Source organism: Cebus imitator, unplaced genomic scaffold (genome assembly GCF_001604975.1).
Source record: "Cebus imitator isolate Cc_AM_T3 unplaced genomic scaffold, Cebus_imitator-1.0 Scaffold277, whole genome shotgun sequence".
Lineage (NCBI taxonomy): Eukaryota > Metazoa > Chordata > Mammalia > Primates > Cebidae > Cebus > Cebus imitator.
Genome location: NW_016107592.1, coordinates 2,158,397 through 2,181,799, shown reverse-complemented (window position 1 = coordinate 2,181,799; position 23,403 = coordinate 2,158,397). Strand labels below are relative to the sequence as shown.

General features: G+C 38.3%; 1 protein-coding gene across 5 annotated transcripts in view; it reads left to right on the top strand.

Annotated features, from left to right (window-relative positions):
• Positions 1 to 23,403, top strand: part of LOC108284369 (protein argonaute-3) — a 123,395-nt gene that overhangs the window by 57,297 nt on the left and 42,695 nt on the right. For 3 of the 5 annotated variants that reach the window (XM_017501081.2, XM_037728706.1, XM_017501077.2), the window contains 3 exons: positions 18,359 to 18,493; positions 22,726 to 22,813; positions 22,935 to 23,082. In XM_017501081.2, coding sequence (XP_017356570.1) covers positions 18,403 to 18,493; positions 22,726 to 22,813; positions 22,935 to 23,082 — 327 coding nt within the window. In that variant the 5' untranslated portion in view covers positions 18,359 to 18,402. Of the gene's footprint in view, positions 1 to 15,293; positions 15,342 to 18,358; positions 18,494 to 22,725; positions 22,814 to 22,934; positions 23,083 to 23,403 lie in introns of all 5 variants that reach the window. The other 2 variants (XM_017501083.2, XM_017501082.2) reach the window with 1 other exon arrangement.

Sequence of the window (23,403 nt, the reverse complement as noted above, 5' to 3'; positions counted from 1 at the left end):
AAAAAAAAAAAAAAAAAAAAGAAAAAAGAAAAAATAGGGCTGAGTAAATAGCAAAAAGGGGACAGGCGCGGTGGCTCATGTCTATAATCCTAGCACATTGGGAGGCCAGGTCAGGTAGGTCACTTGAGGTCAGGGGTTGGAGACCATTTGGCCAACATGGCAAAACCGCATCTCTACTAAACATACAGAAATTAGCCGGGCACGATGATGCACATCTGTAATCCCAGCTACTTGGGAGGCTCGGGTAGGAGAATTACTTGAACCTAGAAGGCAGAGGTTACAGTGAGTCAATTTCATGCCACTGTACTCCAAGCCTGGGCAACAGAGGGAGACTCCATCTCAAAAAAAGAAAAAAGTTGTAGCTGAAGTAAATAGCAAAAGGGGCCAGGCACAATGGCTCACGCCTGTAATCCTAGCACTTTGGGAGGCCAAGGTAGGGGGGATCACTTGAGATCAGGGGTTCAAGACCAGCCTGGCCAACATAGCAAAGCCCTGTCTCTAGTAAAAATACAAAAAATGCCAGGTGCAGTGGCTCATGCCTGTAATCCGAGCACTTTGGTAAGCCAAGGCAGGTGGATCACTTGAGGTCAGGAGTTTGAGACCAGCCTGGCCAACATAGTAAAACCCCATCTGTACTAAAAATACGAAAATCAGCCAGACATGATGGCATGCACCTGTAGTCCCAGCTACTCAAGAGGCTGTGGCAGGAGAATTTCTTGAACCCAGGAGGTGGAGGTTGCAGTGAGCAGAGATGGCAACACTACTGCAGCCTAGGCAACAGTTAGACTCTGTTTAAAAATACATATATATAGCAAAACAATATGCTATTATTTATATTGGGTACATACAAATAAAGTAAAATTATAAAACAGAGATGGAACAAATACATACCAATTTCAAGAGTTTGGTTCCTTTTAGGAAGAAAAAAAGAAAAATGAAATGGGGTGGCTGGGTTAGGGAGAAGAGATGGCCCAAAAGGACTTAAGAAAAATATGAGAGTATGTTTATGTGAGCAAAGTGCCTAATATTTGAAGTTGGTTTATTTTTTCCCAGCTTCATTCAGGTATGATTAACAAGTAAAAATTATATATATTTGAGGTATTCAGTGTGACTTTTGATAGTACATACACATTGTGAAATGATTACCACAATCAAGCTAATTGACATAATAGTCACCTCATAGGTATGTGAGAGACGTAAGAACATGAAACTTGCTCTCAGGATATTTCAAGTATGCAATAATTGTTCATTATAGTCACCATGCTGTACATTAAGTCTCTAGAACTTACTCATCTTATAACTGAAAGTTTATACTCTTTGACCAACATCTCATCATTTCCCTCAGCCCTCAGCCCTGGGTAACTATCATTCTACCTCCATTTCTGTGAGTTGAGCTTTCTTAGATTCCACGTGTGAGATCATACAGTATTTGTCTTTCTGTGTCTCGCTTATTTCATTTAACATAATATCCTCCAGGTTCATCCATGTTGTCACAAATGACAGGACTTCCTTCTTTTAAAGGCTAAATAATATTCCGTTTTATGTATATACCACATTCTCTTTATCCGTTTGTCTGTTGATGGTCACTTAGGTTGTTTACCCATCTTGAATATTGTGAATAATGCTGTAGTGAACATGGGAGTACAGACTTCTCTTTGAGATAGTGATTTTATTTACTTTGCATGTAGTCCCTGAAATGGGATTGCTAGATCATATAGTAGTTCTCTTGTTAATTTTTTTAGGAATCTCCATAATGTTTTCCATAAATGCTGCAACAAGGGATTATTAATTCCCAGTAAAGTGCTGCTGTGAATATGAGAAGTATTGCACTGACCATCTTACTTGCTTATATTTCCTGTCTTGCTTTTTTGTGATTTTGATTTTGCAAGCCTTGTATGTGGTATACTGCACTGAACAGCCTTTATTGAACTTGAAATCAGCTGGAAAAAAACTAATATTGAGCACTGGAATAAGTACTGTACAGGAAAATATTGGCCAGGCGTGGTGGCTCACGCCTGTAATCCCAACACTTTGAGAGGCCGAGGGGGGTGGATCACAAAGTCAGGAGTTTGAGACCAGCCTGGCCAATATGGTAAAACCCTGTCTCTACTAAAAATACAAAAATTAGCCAGGCTTGGTGGCAGGCGCCTGTAGTCCCAGCTACTCGGGAGGCTGAGGCAGTAGAATCACTTGAACCTGGAAGGTGGAGGTTGCAGTGAGCTGAGATCACACTATTGCACTCCAGCCTGGGTGACAGAATGAGACTCCATCTCAAAAAAAAAGGAAAATACCAAGTGCAGTGAAAGCGTAAAAGGGAGGGATCCATTATAGTCTCACTGGTTGAGGAATGTTTCCCTCAAGAAATGGCAGGTGGGAGCTAGGTGAAATTGGTGGTGGAAATAAGGATGGAAGAGCACTCTAAGAAAGGGAGCAATTCTCTCTAATTGCGAGACTGGCCTTGAGAATGATCTGTTGGCATTTAATACCCTGACTTTCAACTGTGTAATTAAACACTGTATTTTACCAATCTAAGAGTTAAAATTTTTTGTTTACATTCCAACATCTCTGAAATTGGAAAATAACTTTTTTTTTTTGAAACAGAGTTTCACTCTTGTTGCCCAGGCTGGAGTACAGTGGCACCATCTCAGCTCTACCGCAACCTCCACTTCCTAGGTTCAAGTGATTCTCCTGCCTTAGCCTCCCAAGTAGCTGGGATTACAGGCATGCGCCACTACGCCTGGCTGATTTTTTGTGTTTTTGGCAGAGATCAGGTTTCTGCATGTTGGGAGGCTGGTCTCGAACTCCCGACCTCAGGTGATCTGCCCACCTCAGCCTCCGAAAGTGCTGGAATTACAGGCATGAGACACCGGAAGATATCTTAGAATTGATGGTTTGTCACAGTTCAAATGGCAGGTTTCTTTTTAAAGAATACATAAAATACTAGTGCACCTTACCATCAATGGCATCTTAGAGTTGATGAAATGTAGAATATTTGGCTTGTTTTGAGGCCAGCCCATTTGCAACTTGCATTTTATTATTGTAATTCACAGATTTTAAGACCATCATATAAAAAAAAAATTAACAAAAGAAAAAAGACCGGCTGGGCGTGGTGGCTCATGCCTGTAATCCAAGCACTTTGGAAGACCATCATAGTGGCTGGACAGGGTAGCTTAAACCTGTAATCCCTGCACTTTTGGGAGATCAAGGTAGGTGGATTGCTTGAATCCAGGAGTTGAAACCAGCCTGGGCAACATGGCAAAACCCTGTCTGTATAAAAAATGCAAAAACTAGCCAAACGTGATAGCATGAGTTTATAATCCTGGCTACTTGGGAGACTGAGGTGGGAGAATTGCTTGAGCCATGATCTCCCCACTGTACTCCAGCCTGCGTGACAGAACGAGACCCTGTCTCAAAAAATTAAAAAGAACATCATCATAGTGAATCTGATGTTTGTTAGTTGTATCTCCCTTAAGATGTTGTTTACCTCTTATTATGTACCAGATAGAATGCTAAACATTTTATATTAATTATTAATATTATAGTATTGCATGTAAATTCCACCACAGTTGTATAAGTTAGGTAGTATCATTAACTGAAGTGTAGAGACAGAAAGTCACACAGTTTATATTTAAATGGAGAAGTTCAACTTCTGACTCCAGTGCTCATACCTTTAACATAGCTCTCTGTACTGCATCCCTTAAGAAGCAAAATTCCTGGCAGACAAATCTTAAGACACGTCAGTTAAAAAATTTATTTTTGTTTACTGTTAAATAAAATGTAGCTTTCCTAAAAACATTTACTATCCATTTTGCTTTTAGTGAAAAGTAGTCAGAATATGTAAATGGTTGTAGAATTTAGTAATTGTAATTTATTTCTGCAGAGTAGTGAGAAGTTCACACTTTAATATGCTGCTTTGTCAGGGAAAACAGATTTCTAGTAAATAATTTATTAACCACAGTATCAGTGTTGCTTACTTCATGTATTTGTCTTGAGTTTAGATATAAGATTGCTAAGATTAAGAAATAATTTGATTTTATAATATTCAAATTAGTCCTTTCAGAAGTAGACCAAAGCAGAACATTTCTTTGGGTGGAGTGAGAGTTATCAGCTGACTCAGGCATCTAGGCAAGAACTTTATTAACATGAGGTCAGACAAGGCCAACTAAAGATACCTGGATCAGGCTTACACAGGCAGGCTATCTTCACATTAGAAAAACAGTATAAGGCCGGGCGCGGTGGCTCACACCTGTAATCCTGGCACTTTAGCAGGCTGAGGTGGGCAGATTGCCTGAGCTCAGGAGTTCAAGACCAGCCTGAGCAACATGGTGAAACCCTGTCTCTACTAAAATACAAAAATATTATATGGGTGTGGCAGCATGCACCTATAGTCCCAGCTACTCTGGAGGCTGAGGCAGGAGAATTGCTTGAACCCGGGAGGTGGAGGTTGCAGTGAGATCATGCCACTGCACTCCAGCCTGGGTGACAGAGCGAGACTCCCGTCTCCACCCTACCAAAAAAAAAAAACTTAGAAAAACAGTAATGGCTGCAGGAATCTCAGTGACAGCCTTCATCAGATTTATCTCACTGTTTCAGTCTGGTTGAGTTATACCCATTCTGTTTGGTGCACAGCCGTCTTTTTTTTTTTTTTTTTTTTTTCTTTGAGATGGAGTTTCCCTCTTGTCACCCAGGCTGGAGTGCAGTGGTATGATCTCTGTTCACTGCAACCTCCGCCTCCCAGGTTTAAGTGATTCTCCTGCCTCAGCGTTCCAAGTAGCTGGGATTACAGGTGCTTGCCACCATGCCTGGCTAATTTTTGTATTTTTAGTAGAGACAGGGTTTCACCACGTTGGCTAGGCTGGTCTTGAACTTCTGACCTCAGGTGATCTGCCCACCTCAGCCTCACAAAGTGCTGTTATTACAGGTGGGAGCCCCTGTGTTCAGCCTGCACAGCTGTCTTGAGATCACACTTCTCTGTTGCCCTGGAGAATTCCTTTTGTCTTTCTCCTATAGTTTTTTTTTTCCTTTATCTTTTTAAAAAATTTTCAGAAACTTCATGGGAATAGGGTACCTGGGAAGCAAATTTTATATATTACAAAATGTATTTATCAACAAACTTAAATGATTTTGTGGTGGAAATAATTTTTCTTCAGAAATTTGAAAGCATCACTCCATTTTTAAAATAGCTGTATTGACTAATTTACATACCATAAAATTCACCCATTTTATTTCCCAAGTGTTAACCTTGTATAGCATGCTATTCTTGTTTCACAGATGCAGAATCTTCTCTCTCAGCTTTCTGAGCATAATTTATTTCGGAGTTCTTCCTGTACATGCTTGTGCTTTCCCCAAATTTTTTTGTTTTGTTTTGATCTCTGTCTTCCATTTTGGAGGCTTTCATTCAATATCTAGTATTCTTGATTTTCTAATGTCTGTTCAGTGGAAGTTTAAAAACACTGGATGCTCTGAAGGCATGGATAGGGTTTGTTGACTCTGAGCCTCATCACTGGGTGATTTCAGTGGGCTGAGGTTGGGAAATCTACAGCATTAGGATCCTTAGATCTCTTCTCTTGGCTGGTCAGGTTGCCCAAAGATAAGTCTTCCAAACTCCTGCCTGAAGGATAACAGTGTGTTTGCCTGCATTCTGGAAGCTAAGTTGGGAGTTCTACCTGGGGGAGCTTCTGTATTCAGCATTTAATATATTGCAGTCATTTAATCTCTTGTTTTTGGTACAATCCTGTGCTCTCAACTGTGTCTAGCATCCTCCTTCCAGGGAGCCTCTATCTTTTCCAGACAGCATGCCTCCAGATTTATGCAAGGATGAACAAGAGGCAGCTGTTCATCAATGTGAGCTAGACAAAGGATATAGGACTCTACCTGCTTCTCAAACTGCTCTTCTCTTCATTTTTCTGCATCACTCCCATCCTTTTATCACCAACTTGCTTTACTTGGTTTTCATCTTTCAAAAATGTTGACGTATTTCTTGTTTTATTCTCCCTTCTAGGTTTGTATCTTTAATTTTTAAAAATCTATATAGTAGAGTTTGAGAAAGGAATGAAATGAAGAATGATTAGAGATGCTCATTAGTAACCTGCCATCTTAACCCAGAATCTATTCTTAAAGGGTAGGAGCTTTGTCTGGTTTATCTCTAAATTTCAACCCATAAAGGAATTATGACATAGTATATACTTAATAAATGTTTGGATGGCTAAGTCTTATATCTGTATAGTTATCTGTCACTGCACATCAGATTATTCCTTCACCTGGTGACTCAAAACAATAAGCTATCTCACACATTTTCCGTGAGTTAGGAGTGACTTAGATGGTTCTGGTTCATGAGACTACATTTATCTTAAGTCCTTACAGGGTCTGGGGGAACCACTTCCAGTATGACTCACTTAATTGATAACAACTTAGTTCTGGAGGCCTCAGATCCTTGCCATGTGGACTAAGCCTGGGTAAGTATTCTCACAACACTGTGTCTGGCTTCCTCCAGAGCAGGAATTCATGAGAGAACAAGGCAGAAGATGTAATAACATTAAGACCTAGCATTGAAAGTTACATTCTTTTATTTTTATAATATTCTATTGGTTACACAGATTACTTAATATTCTGTAAAAGCTATGAATCCTATATGTCAAGACTCATTGGGGACCATCTTGAAGGCTGGCTACCACAGTTTCTGACTTAAGCTAAAAATAGAAGAGCATATTAAATCCAAAGTAAGCAAAGGTAAAAAATAATAAAGATTAGAGCAAAATTTAATTAAAAAACCGTACAGAATATCAATGAAGCCAACTGTTGGTTGTTTAAAAAATTAGTAGAATTAATAAATTCCCAGCAAGACTAATCAGGAAATTACAAAAAAGCAGATTACCAGTATCAGCGATGAAGGGGGTGTATCACTAAAGATTCCTCAGAATTAATTGAAAGATTAATAAAGAGAATGGTATGAACAACTTTATGCCAATTTGATAACTTAGATGAAACAAATTCCTTGATAAGCCACAGCTTTACCAAAATTGACTCAAAAAAGAAGTCTGAATTGCCCTGCATCAAAGAAACTGAATTCACAATTCCTCCTGACAAAACCCCAGACCTAAATGATTTCACTGGTGATTTTTTTCTAACATGTAAAGAAAAAAACATCATTCTTTCAGAAAACAGAAAAGGCTCCCCAAATCCCCTGCTTTTTTTTTTTTTTTTTTTGAGATGGAGTTTTGCTCTGTCACCCATGCTGGAGTGCAATGGCGAGATCTCCGCTCACTGCAACCTCAGCCTTCCGGGTTCAAGCCATTGTCCTGCCTCAGCCTCCCAAGTAGCTGGGACTACAGGCATGCATCACCACGCCTGGCTATTTTTTGTATTTTCAGTAGAGACGGGGTTTTACCATGTTGGCCTGGCTGGGGTCTCAGCCTCCCAAAGTGCTGGGATTACAGGCATGAGCCACTGCACCCGCTTTGTATGGATGTGTGCGTGTGAGACAGACTCTTAACTCTGTCACCCAGCCTAGAGTGCAGTAGTGTGATCACAGCTCACTGCAGCCTCAGCCTCCTAGGCTATGCTCCCCAAGCTGCTCTTGAACTCCTGGGCTCAAGTAGTTCTCCCATCTGGTCCTCCCCAAATGCTGGGATTATAGGCACAAGCCACCATGCCCAGCCCCAATTCATTTTTTGAGGCTGGTGTACCTGATACACCTGGCAAAGACAATATAATCCTCTCAACAGGAAAATTATTTGGCACATTTTAACCATTCTCATGATAAAAATTTACAACAAAGTAGCAATAAAAGAAAATTTCTTCAGCTAATAAAAAATACCTAGAGAAGCATACAGGCAGCATCATATTTCTGTGGTGAAGAGATTGAACGCTTTTGCCCTAAAATCAAGAACAAGGCAAAGATGCTTGCTCTCGCTGTATCTATTTAGTAATCATACTGGAGGTCCCAGGCGAAGCAAGAAAAAGAAAGAAAAGGGATAATTTGTAAAGGAAGAAATAAAACTATCTCTGTTTGTAGAAGACATAATACTCTGCATAAAAAAATCCTAAAGAATCTACCAAAAGATCTGCATGTAGGCAAGTGTTAAAAAAAAAAAAAAGAATCTACCAAAAGAAACCCAATTAAAATTATTAGAATTAATACATGAATTTAGTAAGCTCACAGGATACCAGCTGCATATACAAAAATGAATACTAGCATTATAACCGGAAATAATACCAGCATTCAACAATTGAAATAAAAAAAAATTAAGTACCATTCATAACATTAAAAAGCATATTGTTTTTAGGAATAAATGTAAAGAAAGCTATACATGGCCCCCACACTGAAAGCTACAAAGCATTACTGAGAAACACAAGGAAGATAAAGACTAGAAGTCTCAAATTGTTAAGAATTTCATTCTCCTCAAATTGATGTATAAATTCAATACAGTAGAAGTCCCATCAGGGTATAAAAGTATATAACTGACAAGCTGATTCTAAGATTTATATGCAAATACAAAAAACAGCATTTCTATGTTGAATAGCCAAAAAAATCTTTAAAGAAACAGAGTTGATGGATTTATACTACCTGTTTTCAAGACATACTATAAAACTACTGAAATCAAAACAGTGATACTGGGGTAAAGATCATCAACACACAATAGCTATAAGAATAGACCCGTTAATGTGGCTGATTGACTTTTGACAAAGGACCAACATAATGCCAGAAAGGACAGTCTTCTCAATAAATGATGCAGCAACTGGATATTTGTATAAAAAATAAACATTAACCCCTACTTAACACCACATGCAAAATTTAATTCGGAGTTTATCCCAGGATAAAACATTGAAAATGGGAAATTTCCAAGACAAAATGGGGAAAATATTCATAATCTTGGAGGAGGCAAAGATTTATTTCTTCTTCCGAGACAGGTTCTGTCTGTCACCCGGACTGGAGTACAGTGGGTTGATCTTGACTCACTGCAACCTTTGTCTCCCGGGTTCAAGCAGTTCTCCCACTTCAGCCTCCTGAGTGGCTGGGACTACAGGTTCATGCTGCCACACCCAGCTAAATTTTGTATTTTTAGTAGCGATGGGGTTTCACCATGTTGACCAGGCTGGTCTCGAACTCCCTGACCTCAAGTGATGCACCCACGTAGGCCTCCCAAATTGCTGGGATTACAGGCATAAGCCACTGCACCCAGCCAGGATTTCTTAATTAATTGAAAACCATTGCAATTAAAACCTTTTCCTTTTGAGAACACCATTTAAAAAATGAAAAGGCAGCCAGTGGTTCACAACTATAATCCCAGCACTTTGGGATACCTAGGCAGGAAAATCACTTGAGGCCAGGAGTTTGAGACCAGCCTGGCCAGCATAGCAAAAAAAAATTTTTAATTAGCTGAGCGTGGCGGTACATGCCTGTAATCCCAGCTTCTTAGGAGGATGAGGTGAGAAGATCACTTGAGCCCAGGAGTTAGAGGTTGCAATGAGCTATTATCACCACTGCACTCATGCCAGGGGAACAGAGCAAGACCCTGACTCTTAAAAAAAATGAAAAAGCAAGCTACAACTGAGATGACACATTTGCAAAATGTAACGGAACAACACTTGTATCCAGAATATATGAAAAACATATACATAGCTCAGTAAGAAACAGAAAAGAAATAAGTAGTAAAAATCACATAATTCACAAAAGAGTATGTGTGGTTGGGAGTGGTGGCTCATACCTGTAATCCTAGTACTTAGGGAGGCCAAGGCAGGTGGATCACCTGATGTCAGGAGTTTGAGACTAGTCTGACCAACATGGCAAAACCCTGTCTCTACTAAATAAAGTACAAAAATTAGCTGGCATGGTGGTGGGCATCTGTAGTCCCAGCTACTCGGGAGGCTGAGGCAGGAGAATGAATTGCTTGAGTCCAGGAGGCAGAGGGTGCAGTGAGCTGAGCTTGTGCCGTTGCGCTCCAGGCTGGATGATGAGCAAAACTCTGTCTCAAAAAAATATATATATATGAATGGTCAATAAGCACTTGAGAAGATGCAAAACATCATTGGTCATTCAGAAAGAACCCCAATGAGATACCACCCATACTTACTAGATTGGCTAAATTTAAAAGACTGAAAATGCCAAATGTTGACAAAGATTTGGAGCAACTAGAAATTGTAGGAGTGTAAAATGGTACAGCTACTTTGAAAAATAGTTTGGCGGCTGGATGCAGTAGCTCATACCTGTAATCCTAGCACTTTGGGAGGCCAAGGCAGGCAGATCACTTGAGACCAGCCTGGCCAACATGGTGAAACTGCATCTCTACTAAAAATAGAAAAAATTACACAGGTGTGGTGGTGTGTCCCTGTAATCCAGCCACTGGGGAGGCTGAGGCAGGAGAATTACTGGAACCCAGGAGGTGGAGGTTACAGTGAGCAGAGATCGCACCACTGCACTCCATCCTGGGTGACAGAATGAGACTCCATCTCAATAAAAGAAAAAAAGCAAAATAATTTGGCAGATTTTTTTGTTTGTTTGTTTAAGACAGAGTTTTGCTGTTGTTACCTAGACTGGAGTGCAATGGCACGATCTCGGCTCACCACAACCTCTGCCTCCTGGGTTCAAGCAATTCTCCTGCCTCAGCCTCCCGAGTAGCTGGGACTACAGGCGCTCACTACCATGCCCAGCTAATTTTTGTATATTTAGTAGAGACGGGGTTTCACCATGTTGACCAAGATGGTCTCGATCTCTTGACCTGGTGATCCACCGGCCTCGGCCTCCCAAAGTGCTGGGATTATAGGCGTGAGCCATCACGTCTGGCCCTAGCAGTATTTTTTTTTTTTTTTAAGAGAAAGTCTCACGCCGTCACCAGCCTGGAGTGCAGTGGAGCGTTCTTGGCTCAGGCTCACTGCAATCTCCACCACCCTGGTTCAAGCGATTCTCCTGCCTCAGCATCCCAAGTAGCTGGAATTACAGGCATACACCACCATACCTGTCTAATTTTTTCTTTCTTTTTCTTTTTCTTTTTTTTTTTTTTAGACAGAGTCTGGCTCTATCACCAGGCTGGAGTGCAGTGGCGCAATCCCGGCTCACTGCAACTTCCGTTTTCCGGTTTCAAGCATTTCTCCTGCCTCAACCTCCCGAGTAGCTGGAGCTACAGGCACGCACCACCACGCCCAGCTAATTTTTTGTACTTTTAATAGAAACAGGGTTTCACCATGTTGGCCAGGATGGTCTCAATCCCTTGGCCTCCCAAAGTGCTGGGATTACAGGCGTGAATCACCGCGCCCGGCCATTTTTTTCTATTTTTCGTAGAGATGTGGTTTCATCATGTTGGCCAGGCTGGTCTCGATCTGTTGACCTCGTGACCCACCTGCCTTGGCGTCCCACCGCAGCCAGCCAGCAGTTTCTTTTAAAGTTAAACCTAGAACCCTACTTAGAATGGTTTAACTTAACGCTTTTTCAACTTTACGATGATGCAAAAGTAGCATACCTTCAGTAGAAATTGTATTTTGAATTTTGATATTTTCCCAGGCTAGCGATTTACAGTACAGTATTCTCTTAAAATGTTGGGCAGCAGCAGTGAACCACAGCTCCTAGTCAGCCATGTGATCAGGAGGGTAAACAACTGATACTGTGCAATGTACTGTGTTGCCAGATGATTTTGCCCAACTGTAGGCTCATGTAAGTGTTCTGAGCACATTTAATGTAGGCCAAGCTACCTGTAATGTTCAGTAGTTTAGATGTATTAAAAGCATTTTCAACTTAGAATATTTTCAAGTTATGTTGTGTTTATTGGAATGTGATCCTATTTTCAGTCAAGGAGCATCTGTATTCTCTGGGGTTTGTTTGTATGTTTGAGATGTAGTCTCACTCTGTCCCCCAGGCTGGAATGCAGTGGCACCATCTCTGCTCACTGCAACCTCCTCCTCCTGCGTTCAAGCGATTCTCCTACCTCAGCCTCCTAAGTATCCGGGATTACAGGTGCCTGCCACCACACCCAGCTAATTTTTGTATTTTTAGTAAAGACAGGGTTTCACCATGTTGGCCAGGTTAGTCTCAAACTTCTGACCTCAGGTGATCCACTCACCTTGGCCTCCCAAAGTGAGAAAAAAAAATTATCAGTTATGAATAAATCTAATAAAAGATATATGAGTTTTAGAGTATACTATAAAACTTTAATGGAACTTAAATGACCTTAATACATTTAAAGATATACTATGTTTAGAATTGAAATATTATCCCACTGGTGTTTTGAACATATAGTCTATTTGCTAAATTTCTTTTCCCTAGTTATGTTTATCTAGATACTACCAGTGTAAGTGGTTAATAATATCTCATTTTCCCCTAAACTCCCCTCAAGTAATGCCCATTCTTTCTCAATTTTATTTATCTGAATTCCAGTGGCTGCTCATTGATTTTAATTGTATGAGTATCGTACAATTTATCCATCCAATTTATAGTATAAAATATCCAAATATGTTGACACGTATTTAGGCTGTTTCCCTTCTTTTTACTCTTACAAACAGTGCTATAGAAAGGATATAAGCATTCTTATTCATGTCTCCTTTTGCAGATGAGGAATTTCTATAGAGTATATATTCTATAACAGAAGTTCTGGGTTGAAAATTATACACATTTTTCAATTTATTATGTATTACCTCTTCCTTTCCTAAGTGACTTCATCAGATTATGTTCCTACCGTCTGAGAGCTTTCATTCTTCTGTTGGCTTATTTTCAGCTTGTGTTACCCTTAAAGTTTTTTTCTAATCTTGATTGGTATAAAATAGTAGGTTGATATTGTTTTAATATATATTTCTTTTTCTCTTCTATGAAATGTTTGCTCATGTCCTTTGCCACTTTTTATTGTTTTATTTTGATTTATAGGAACTCTTCACATAGTCTAGATACTAAGCATTTGTTAAACATATTGTACATACCCTTTATCAATCTTTGGCTTTATTTCTTTGTTGTTTTATTTATGGCGTCTTTTTTCTTATAGTTTTCATGGTTTATAGATTTTGTAGTGTGTTTAAGAAATTCTTTCTTACCTCTCAGATCATAAAGATATTCTACACGTTTCAATAAATGTTAGTTTTCCCTTTCATATTTAGTTCTCTGAAAAGAATTTATGTATATAATATGAGGTAGGCTTTCAAGCCACAGCCTCTTTATTCTAATAGGATTATAACAAATCTCGATGAATGCTAGAGCAGACCTTATTCTTAAGAATTGTTGGCTGGGCGCAATGGCTCACACCTGTAATCCCAGCACTTTGGGAGGCCAAAGCAGGTGGATGACCTGAGGTGAGGAGTTCCAGACCAGCCTGGCCAACATGGTGAAACCCCATCATTACTAAAAATGCAAAAAAAATTAGCTGGGCTTGGTGGCACGTGCCTGTAATCCCAGCTACTCAGGAGGCTGAGGCAACAGAATAGCTTGAACCCGGGAAGTGGAGGTTGCAGTGAGTGGAGATTGTGCCACTGCACTCCAGCAACCTGGGCAACAGAGTAAGACTCTGTTCTAGATACTAAAAAAAAAAATGTTGTGGCTATTCTTGTTTCATTGTGCTTTCATGTTAATTGTAGTATCTTAGGTTCCAGGGGGAGAGAAGATTACATCCTGTTGATATTTTGACTGAAATTGCTTTGAATTTGAAGATTAATTTGAGGATAATTTACATGAATAGGATATATTACTCCATTTATTTGATCTTCTCTAATATCTTTCAATAATAGAGATACCTATTACTTCCATAGGTCTTATACACCTTTCATTTAGATTTCATCTCAAATGCCTTATGTTTTTTGTTGTGATTGTAAGTGGTATATTTTTAAATTACATTTTAAGTAAGTTGCTAGCATATAAGAATATACTTTATTTTTATAGGTAGATCTTAAATCTGGCAACATTGCTTAATTATCAATTCTGTAATTTGTCCATAGATTTTACTGAGTTTTCTATGTACACAACGTTGTGAAGAGTAATAATTTTCTCTCTTTCCAATCTTTTCACTTTTTATTCTCTTAATTTGCTTTGCTATGCTAGCTGGAACTTTCTAGAAAATGGAGTTGAATTTACCATTGAGGTTTTTTTTCTTTTTTATGTATCTCCCAGGTTGCAATACCAGTTTTGGTAAATAATTTTTTATCAGATTAGGGAAATTCTTCTAGTCCTGGTACAATGGGAGTATTTTTACCAGGTGCAGTGGCTCATGCCTGTAATCCCAGCACTTTGGGAGGCCGAGGGGGCAGATCACTGGGTCAGGAGTTTGAGACAAGCCTGGCCAATATGGTGAAACCCTGTCTCTACTGAAAATACAAAAATTAGTCAGGTGTGGTGGTGCACACTTGTAGTCCCAGCTACTGTTGAGGCTGAGGCAGAAGAATCACTTGAAGCTGGGAGGCAGAGGTTTCAGTGAGCTAAGATTGCGTCACTGTGCTCCAATCTGGGTGACAGAGCAAGACTCCATCTCAAAAAAAAAAAGCATTTGCTTCAGTGCTGAATTTTTTCAAGTGCTTGCTTTTTGGGGGCTGCCATCTCTGGAAATGATTATATGCTTACTTCCTGAAACACGTTAATGTAGCATATCTTATTGATATATTTTTAAATGTTAAATGTAAACATTTTTCAATAATAATTAGCTAACTTGTGAAAGGGAAAGAAGGAGTAAAATACATACACATTTGTAGGTTTATTAAATATTAAGAATTCAACTAAGGGGTAGAAAAGTCAATATTTGATCATTGAAATTTACTTCTAATTCAAAATTTTATTTGCTGATTTCAACCCATTCTTTTTGAGTTTTTTTATTACTAAATTTAATTTTTACCTCAAATGCCTACCTTCCTGTAGAGAAGATGGTCAGCAGTAAAATGATTCAGAGTGTAGTGGCATAAACAGTTGGGGAAAAAAGTAGAAGAGGATTAAATAAGAGAAATAATCCTAGCATGTTTGTTTAGTAGTTACAGCTCTGTGGTATGTGAAACATTAGTTGTGAATGCTGGTGTTATAGCAATCCAATAAATAAATTTTACCTGTAGGATTAAAGGAAAGGTAAAATAAGCATATTATTCACTATATATTTATTTTTCTTTATTTACTTTTAAAAAATTAATCCAGATCAATATATGCTTAAGAACTTAAACAATATAAACATATAACTTAAATTTGGTATGTATCCTGTCAGCCTTCCTTTTTGTGCACAACAATATTCTAACATTTTTCAGTACAATATAATGTCTATATATTTAAAACTACTATGGATTTGAATAAGGTATCTAGAATACTGTTACAATCTTAACAGTGTCTCTCTCTTTTTTTTAATTAGTTAGAAACTGGAAATGTTTCTAAAGTTTATTTGGATGGAAGTTTAGCAGTGAGTATTGATTTCTCTTGTCTTTTCCACAGAAATACTCATGGGCCGGGCATGGTGGCTCATACCTGTAATCCCAGCACTTTGGGAGGCCAAGGCGGGTAAATCAGTTGAGGCCAGGAGTTTGCGACCAGCCTGGCCAACATGGTGAAACCCCGTCTCCACTAAAAATACAAAAATTAGCTGGGTGTGGTGGTACATGCCTGTAATTCCAGCTCTTGGGAGGCTAAGGCATGAGAATTGCCTGAACCTGAGAGGCAGAGGTTGCAGTGAGCCGAGATCATGCCACTGCACTCCAGCCTGGGTGACAGAGTGAGACTCTGTCTCAAAAATAAATAAATAAGAAGCACTCATGGATGTATACCAAACATAAATAAATACATATACATACACAACACATACATACACAGGAATATTCGCCTTGGAATATTGTTTGTAATCGTAAAAAACAACCCATAACCCTCCCTTAGGTGTCATGAAGTACATCCATACAATGGGATATCTTGTAGCTTTGAGAAAGAATGATACAGTTTCATATTAGTACATACAAGGTTCAGTATAGTGTTTGTAATGTTTGTGTTCTTTTTTATTAAGAGGGGAAGGGGTACCTATTTACTTATCATGCCCCCATACTGTGGCATAAGGTGCAGCAATTAAAGAGTGTACTGACATGAAAAGATCTCTGAGATAAATTGTTAATTTTTAAAATAATGATAAAATGAGTCATAGAATGTTTATCATCTGATTTCATCTAAAAAAGTTATTCCTACATTGTTATCATTGTATTAATTTTTATTTTTTAATCACCTTTCTGACAAATCTAAGTGCATATTAAAAGGAGAGGATGTATGCATACCTAAGTACTAACAATGGTGACTCATTAGAGATACTTGGAACAGGGAGGTTCAGACTGGAGAGGGTCTTCTCTATATTGTTTGAGTTTTTGTGATGAAACTATATTCATGTATTATTTGTGTAATAAAGAAGGAAATAACGGTATGCACTCAGTACCTAAAAATGAAGTTATGAAGATAAAAATGTTTTTCATAGTAAAAAAAAATTTAAAATTTTTTTTGAGACGAAACTTCTCACTCTGTTGCCCAAGCTGGAGTGCAGTGGGTGCAATCTCGGCCCACTGCAACCTCTGCCTCATGAGTTTAAGCGATTCTCTGGCTTTAGCCTCCCGAGTAGCTGGGATTGCAGGTGTGTGCCACCATACCCAGCTAATTTTTGTATTTTTTAGTAAAGACAGGGTTGTACCATGTTGGCCAGGCTGGTCTTGGACTCCCAACTTCAAGTGATCCATGCACCTTGGCTTCCCAAAGTGTTGGGATTACAGGCATGAGCCACTGTGCCCAGCCAAGATAACTTTTTTTTTTTTTGAGATAGAGTCTTACTCCGTCACCCAGGCTGGAATGCAGTGGCACAATCTCAGCTCACCACAACCTCCACCTCCCAGGCTCAAACGATTCTTGTGCCTCAGCCTCCCGAGTAGTTGCGATTACAGGCACACGCTACCACGCTCAACTGATTTTTTGTATTTTTAGTAGAGATGGGGTTTTGCCATGTTATCCAGGCTGGTTTTGAACTCCTGAGCTCAGGCAATCCGCCCACCTTTGCATACCAAAGTGCTGGGATTACAAGCATGAGACATTGGGCCAGGCCAAAAATTTTTTGCAGAAAATAAAATAGCCACAGTAGCCTCCCTACCCACATTTATCCAGAGATAACTACTGTTAAAGCTTTGAAAATATCCTCCCAGAGGTAAGGGACATTTTATGGAGGGCATTTAATGCTAAACCAAGGAAAGCAAGAGAAAGATCACCACGTAAAAAGTTTACCCTTAGCTGAGCAGACAGTGGGCATGTTTTTTGGAATAGAAAAATAACATGATAACATGTAACTTATTGTCTTATGGTTATACTTTTTGTTGTATCCCCAGTGCCTATATGACACGTAATAGCCATTAATGAGTATGTGTCTAAGAAATGAGTGATGGTGATCTGCTAACCATTGGTGAAGCTCTTGTAGTTCCAAAACCCACAATTAAGAAACCATACTAGTTGACTGCTAAAAAACTACCCATTGCTCAATAATGGTGGCAGATATCCCTTAATATTACTCTCTGTACCTTAGATTAGCACCAACAACTAATACCACTGTTTTCTCAAAGTATTGCAAGACAGGGAAAATTCTCATTAGACAGTCTAGGGTGACATAGAAAGCCTTGTTTAAGAAATAATACTGGCCAGGCGTGGTGGCTGACACCTGTAATCCCACCACTTTGGGGAGGCTGAGGTGGGAGGATTGCTTGAGTTCATAAATTGGAAACCAGCCTGGGCAATATAGTGAGACCTTGTCTCTGTTAAGAAAAAAAGGGCCGGGCATGGTGGTTCACGCCTGTAATCCCTGCATTTTGGGAGGCTGAGGCAGGCGGATCGCCTGAGGTCAGGAGATGAAGACCAGCCTGACCGATATGGTGAAACCCCATCTCAACTAAAAATACAAAAAATAGCCGGGCCTGGTGGCAGGTGCCTGTAATCCCAGCTACTCGGGGTACTGAGGCAGGAGAATCACTTGAACCCAGGAGGCAGAGGTTGCAGTGAGCTGAGATGGCACCACTGCACTCCAGCCTGGGTGGCAGAGTAAGACTCCGTCTCAAAAAGAAAAAAGAAAAAAAGAAAAAAAAAGTAATACCTAACTATCTCAGCTACCAAGGAGCTCCGGCCTTCTTTGTCTCTTACAAGCCTTGTCTCACACAGAACACTTCTCTATAGAGAATGGAATGAATCAGTTACTCATGATGAAAGAGATAGATTATAAAAACTGGAGTATTTGGCTGTTCTGTACCTGTGCCTCAGAGGCCAAATGAAAACTGCCTAATTTTGGAAATTTGTATGTACATAAATGTGCATTAGGGATCATTTTAACTGTGTAGGTGGTTATCATGGAGCCTAAGATGAAGTTTCTGAATTTTTTAGGGAAACATTAATTTGTATTATTTGTGTTTTTCTTCTTAGTTTCTGCTACTGCCTTCTACAAAGCACAACCTGTAATTCAGTTCATGTGTGAAGTTCTTGATATTCATAATATTGATGAGCAACCAAGACCTCTGACTGATTCTCATCGGGTAAAATTCACCAAAGAGATAAAAGGTGAATTAATTAACATTTAGCACAACTTAACTAGAAAATGCATGGATATAACAACCTTTTACTTAAATTTTTTTGCATAATTAAAATCTGTTTATGTAACATCACCAGTAAAAATATACATCGATTATAAAATAAAATATTACATTAAATTCATTACTGTAACATCTTAGGTAGTATTCGAAAGAAATGCAAAGTAATGGAATTAGTATCACTACCAGCTATTTTTTTGTTAATACTTTCCCTCAGTAGCTGAAGGGATAAAAATATCTCATGGGAAAATGCTTTAATAATATTGTTAAAAGTAGGAAACTTATTCCAAAAATATTTGTTACTTCAGAACTAGAATTCTTAGAACATATTCTAATATAATGGTTTCCTTATTTTTCTGAAATGATAGTTGTTTTATTTATTTTAGTACTTTGAAAATGTATGAATATAGGGCTAGCCTGTTTCATGCGTTGTTATAGAATTATAGTTATTTAATGTAAATTACAGAGTTGACTGTTGATCTCATCTGTTATACTTAGTAGCTGAATTTGTACAGTGTTGTTGCATCATATGTACATTTAACTCAAATAAATTCATTCTCTATGGCTGCCCAAAAATAAAAAGAAAAAATAATTTTAATAGTGTTCTAAAATGTATATTTTATATGTACTTAGTCTGATACTCTCTAATCAGTATGAGTAGGATAAATTCTATTTATATTGTTAGATCCTAAATAGCCAGAAATAATTATGTTGTTTTTATTTTAAGATTTTACCTATTTATTGCAGATAATTTTCAGCTTGTGGTTTGAATGAAGCATTTAAGTTTGTTCACTGAACATCTTTCAGTTCCCCCAATCAATTAGAATAGTTTAATACATCCTGCTTGCTCCAGTAATCATTCACTCTTTGCCTTCAGTAACCGGGAAATAGTCATTGTAATAAAACATTAAAAGGAAGATCCACGCTGCTTCAAAAATAAGCATCCTTTTATCTCAAGTTATTTAAATGCCAAAATAAGAAACTGTTTATGTAGCTGTTTTGCAATCATACCATTGTCCTTTCATAATCTGTATTAAATGCACAGCTAGCATTATCAGAAGGTAGTGCATTACCTCCCATTAATATGTGATCATCTAAATGCCATGGTTTCCAGTGGAGTTGCTGCTTAGTTACCACCTCTGATATCATGAAGTCACATACATTACTTTGCGGTAACTATGCAATCAACTCATATCACCACTCTATCACAGAAAATACAAGATGTACAGAACAAGGATTCCACCGCTGCCCGAAGAGCATGGACTCGATCTTAACTTCAACTGCTCAGGGGCCCAAAGAAATGACTGAAAAAATGACTAGAAAGCATAATAAAGTTGATGTTATAGTGAAGGTAAAGCCAAGTTTATAGGTTAAATATTTATTAAAGCCAAAAGTGTTTTTTTGGTTGGATGGAGGGTTTGGGGAGGGACCTGGGCAGAGAATTATCTAGTCCACTTTTTTAAAATTTCAACTTTCGCTAGCCCCTAGATTTTGGCCTGATTCTTAGGTACTTATGATCCTAGTTTGGGGGTGGAAAAATCTGGGTTGGATCCAATTGACAAACTGATTATTTTTTTCTCCATTCCTTTCCAAGTACAGTAGGGCTTTTTTTTTTTTTTTCAAAGAAGGCTCTTTAAAGTACATCATGTATTCCTACTACAGTAACCCAAGAGAATAAGAGTTTTGTGTTCTGTATCTATGGGTTTAATTTTTAGCTGGTATGAAGAATTTGATGCTGTTAATTATTGACACAAAGTGTGCTATAAAGAATAGGCTTTCTTAGTATATTCATCTTATTCCAGTTGAACATGTACCTAAATATTAAACAATAACTTTGGAGTGGTTTCTTTATCCAATAATTCTTGGTAGTTAAACAGCAGAAATATTAGGAAACATGTATGGTAAAAGTACCATATGTATATAAAAGTGCCAATTTATTTTTAGTAAAGGCTTATTTTGTATATAGGCTTGGAGAACCTTATTAACATTTTTTTAATTCAAGAGAAGACTTGAAAATAAATTGCTAAGTGGTACAAACAACAGAAATTTGCTTTAGACTTTTCTGTTGTGTTCTCCCCTGAACATATTATTATATCTTGTTTACATCATATTATTAGTATTTTCTTCTTTTAAGGTCCTCCCTTGATAGTATTTTATTTTCTAGTCTCCTTTATAATGCAAACACATAGTAATTCTCTAACTGATCTGACATTTTTGTTTTATAAAGGTAGTTTTAATGCAAAACTGCTACTCACTGATTTGAGGAAGAACACTTCCAAAGAAAAACAAACCAATACCAGTCTGGTACAGGGATGTATACCATGTCCATTTAACATCTTAATTTGTTCTGATCTATCAGAAGAAAATATCATTTATATGATTGAGCTTTGTGTTTGGTACTAATTTTCTTACCTAATTGCAGTTAGTTAGATAAGAAAATAAGTTTTACCATAGCAGCCATTCTCAACCTTAGCAGTATTGACATTTTGGGCTGGATAATTCTTTGTTGGGTTTGGGGATAGGGCTGTTCTGTGCATTACAGGATGCTTCTGACTATCCCTGGCCTCTACTCAGTAGAAACCTGTGGCATCCCCAGTCATGCCAATCAAAAATGACTCCAGACATTGCCAAATGTCCCTTGGGTTATAGATTGGCCCCTGACTAAGAACCACTGCAGTATAGGAATCACAAGTATAAAAGAGAAATATGGCAAAGAGTAATAACCATAAATATTATCAGGGAACTAAAAGTTGTCCTTCATCTACCCCATTTTGGACTTTATCCTTTGGAGTCTAGGCCAAACTTAGAAAGGAGTTGCTTATCTGTGACCTCTCTGTACCTGTTAACTCTTCTCTAGGTAGCTCCAGGATTGCACTAGTCAGTGCAGTAGCCACTAACCACATGTAGCTGCTTAAATTTAAATTAATTAAAATTAAGGCCAGACGCGATAGCTCATACCTGTAATCCTAGCACTTTGGGAGGCCGAGGTGAGTGGATCACCTGAGGTCAGGAGTTCTGGACCAGCCTGGCCAGCATGGTGAAACCACATCTCTACTAAAAATATGAAAATTAGCTGGGCATAGTGATGGACACCAGTAATCCCAGCTACTCGGGAGGCTGAGGCAGGAGAATCACTTGAAGCTGGGAGGCAGAGTTTGCAGTGAGCTGAGAGTGTACCACTGCACTCCAGCCTGGCAACAGAGTGAGATTCCGTCTCAGAAAATAAATAAATAAATAAAATTTCAGTTTCTTAGGTGCACAAGCTACATTTCCTATGCTTAGTAACATGTGATTAGTGATGACCATATTAGCATAGATGTAGGACATTCCATCATCTCAAGAAAATTCTCTTTGACAGCACTGCTTCAGAAAATTCATCTCGAAGAATTTTCTTCAAAATGGCTTAAAGCCCATTTATTTACACTCTAGAGCAGGCCTGGGATCCTTGAATCCATAGAGTCCACAGATGGACTGCAGGTCTCTAAGAACTCCTAAAATCACTTGCTAAATTATGTGTCTGTGCTTTGCTGAGAGTTTATTGCTTACATCATATTCTCAAAGGGGTCTGATTCCATAAAAGTGTAGGGATCACCTACCTTAGGAATTATTTTGGTCGCATTTGATTTTTAACAGTATTGGAAAAGAGCCGTGTCACTGTATTATACTTCTATAAAATTGTCACGTTACTTCTGTTAAAAAGGCCTGGCATTTTTTTCTCCTGCTTTATAAATCTTTAAAAGGCTTCTTTCTTGAGCTTTATGAAATTGTGATCTTCAGTCAGTATGTGATGACTGGGCTAGGTAAATGTCACATAATTTGAAATTATGGAATACCTTGAGAATTATTGGAACTCCTCTTTCATTCCTCCTTCCCTCTTCCAGCATAAGTACCTGAATTTATCATAAAAAGGTTTTTTAATTAATGAAGGACTCTGGCCCTTTATCTATGGGCTTTGTAAGTTTTATGATTTTATTTTGTAATGTGTGGAGCTTGATGGGGTAGGGTTTGGCATTAGGTCTGTCATGATTGTGACTATTATTAGCAATGTTATATGTAAAATCTGGTGTTCATATCATATTGCCTGTATCACAGAATTTTTTTGTCTGTTCAGAATTGAGTTTTTATAGTAATAAACAGGCTTTATAAGTATAAATATTTTACATATGACAGTTCTGTAACCTCCGTTTTTCCTGTTGGGAACAGGTTTGAAGGTTGAAGTGACTCATTGTGGAACAATGAGACGGAAATACCGTGTTTGTAATGTAACAAGGAGGCCTGCCAGTCATCAAACGTAAGAAAAGTTTGTCAGAGCAGTGATGGTGTGAGGCAGCTTGCTCTAGTTAGTGGGGTTGAGAGTTTTTCTGGCTCATAATGGGAAAGAAGTGTTCATATGTACTTTTTTTTTTTCTCAGCTTTCCTTTACAGTTGGAAAATGGCCAAACTGTGGAGAGAACAGTAGCACAGTATTTTAGAGAAAAGTATACTCTTCAGCTGAAGTACCCGCATCTTCCTTGTCTGCAAGTTGGGCAGGAGCAGAAACATACCTACCTGCCGCTAGAAGTAATACCTTCACGCTGCTAATTAATACCCTATTGTTCATCATCCTTTTTGGGTCTTTTATGCCCAATAACTTACTTCATATGTAACATTCATTTTGGAATGTGAACTGTTGATAAGTTTTAATTCATTCTAAATTGTTTGTAATGAAATAACATGAAACAAGTTCATCCATAATCCTACCACTCTAGTATAACAACTATTAACATTTTGGTATACTGTACTTCTTCCATTCTTTATCTGGTGTACATTTTACTTAATTATAATCATGCTGTAGAGCAGTCTTGTTTAGTACTTTTTTACTTAATATATTGAAAATAAGTG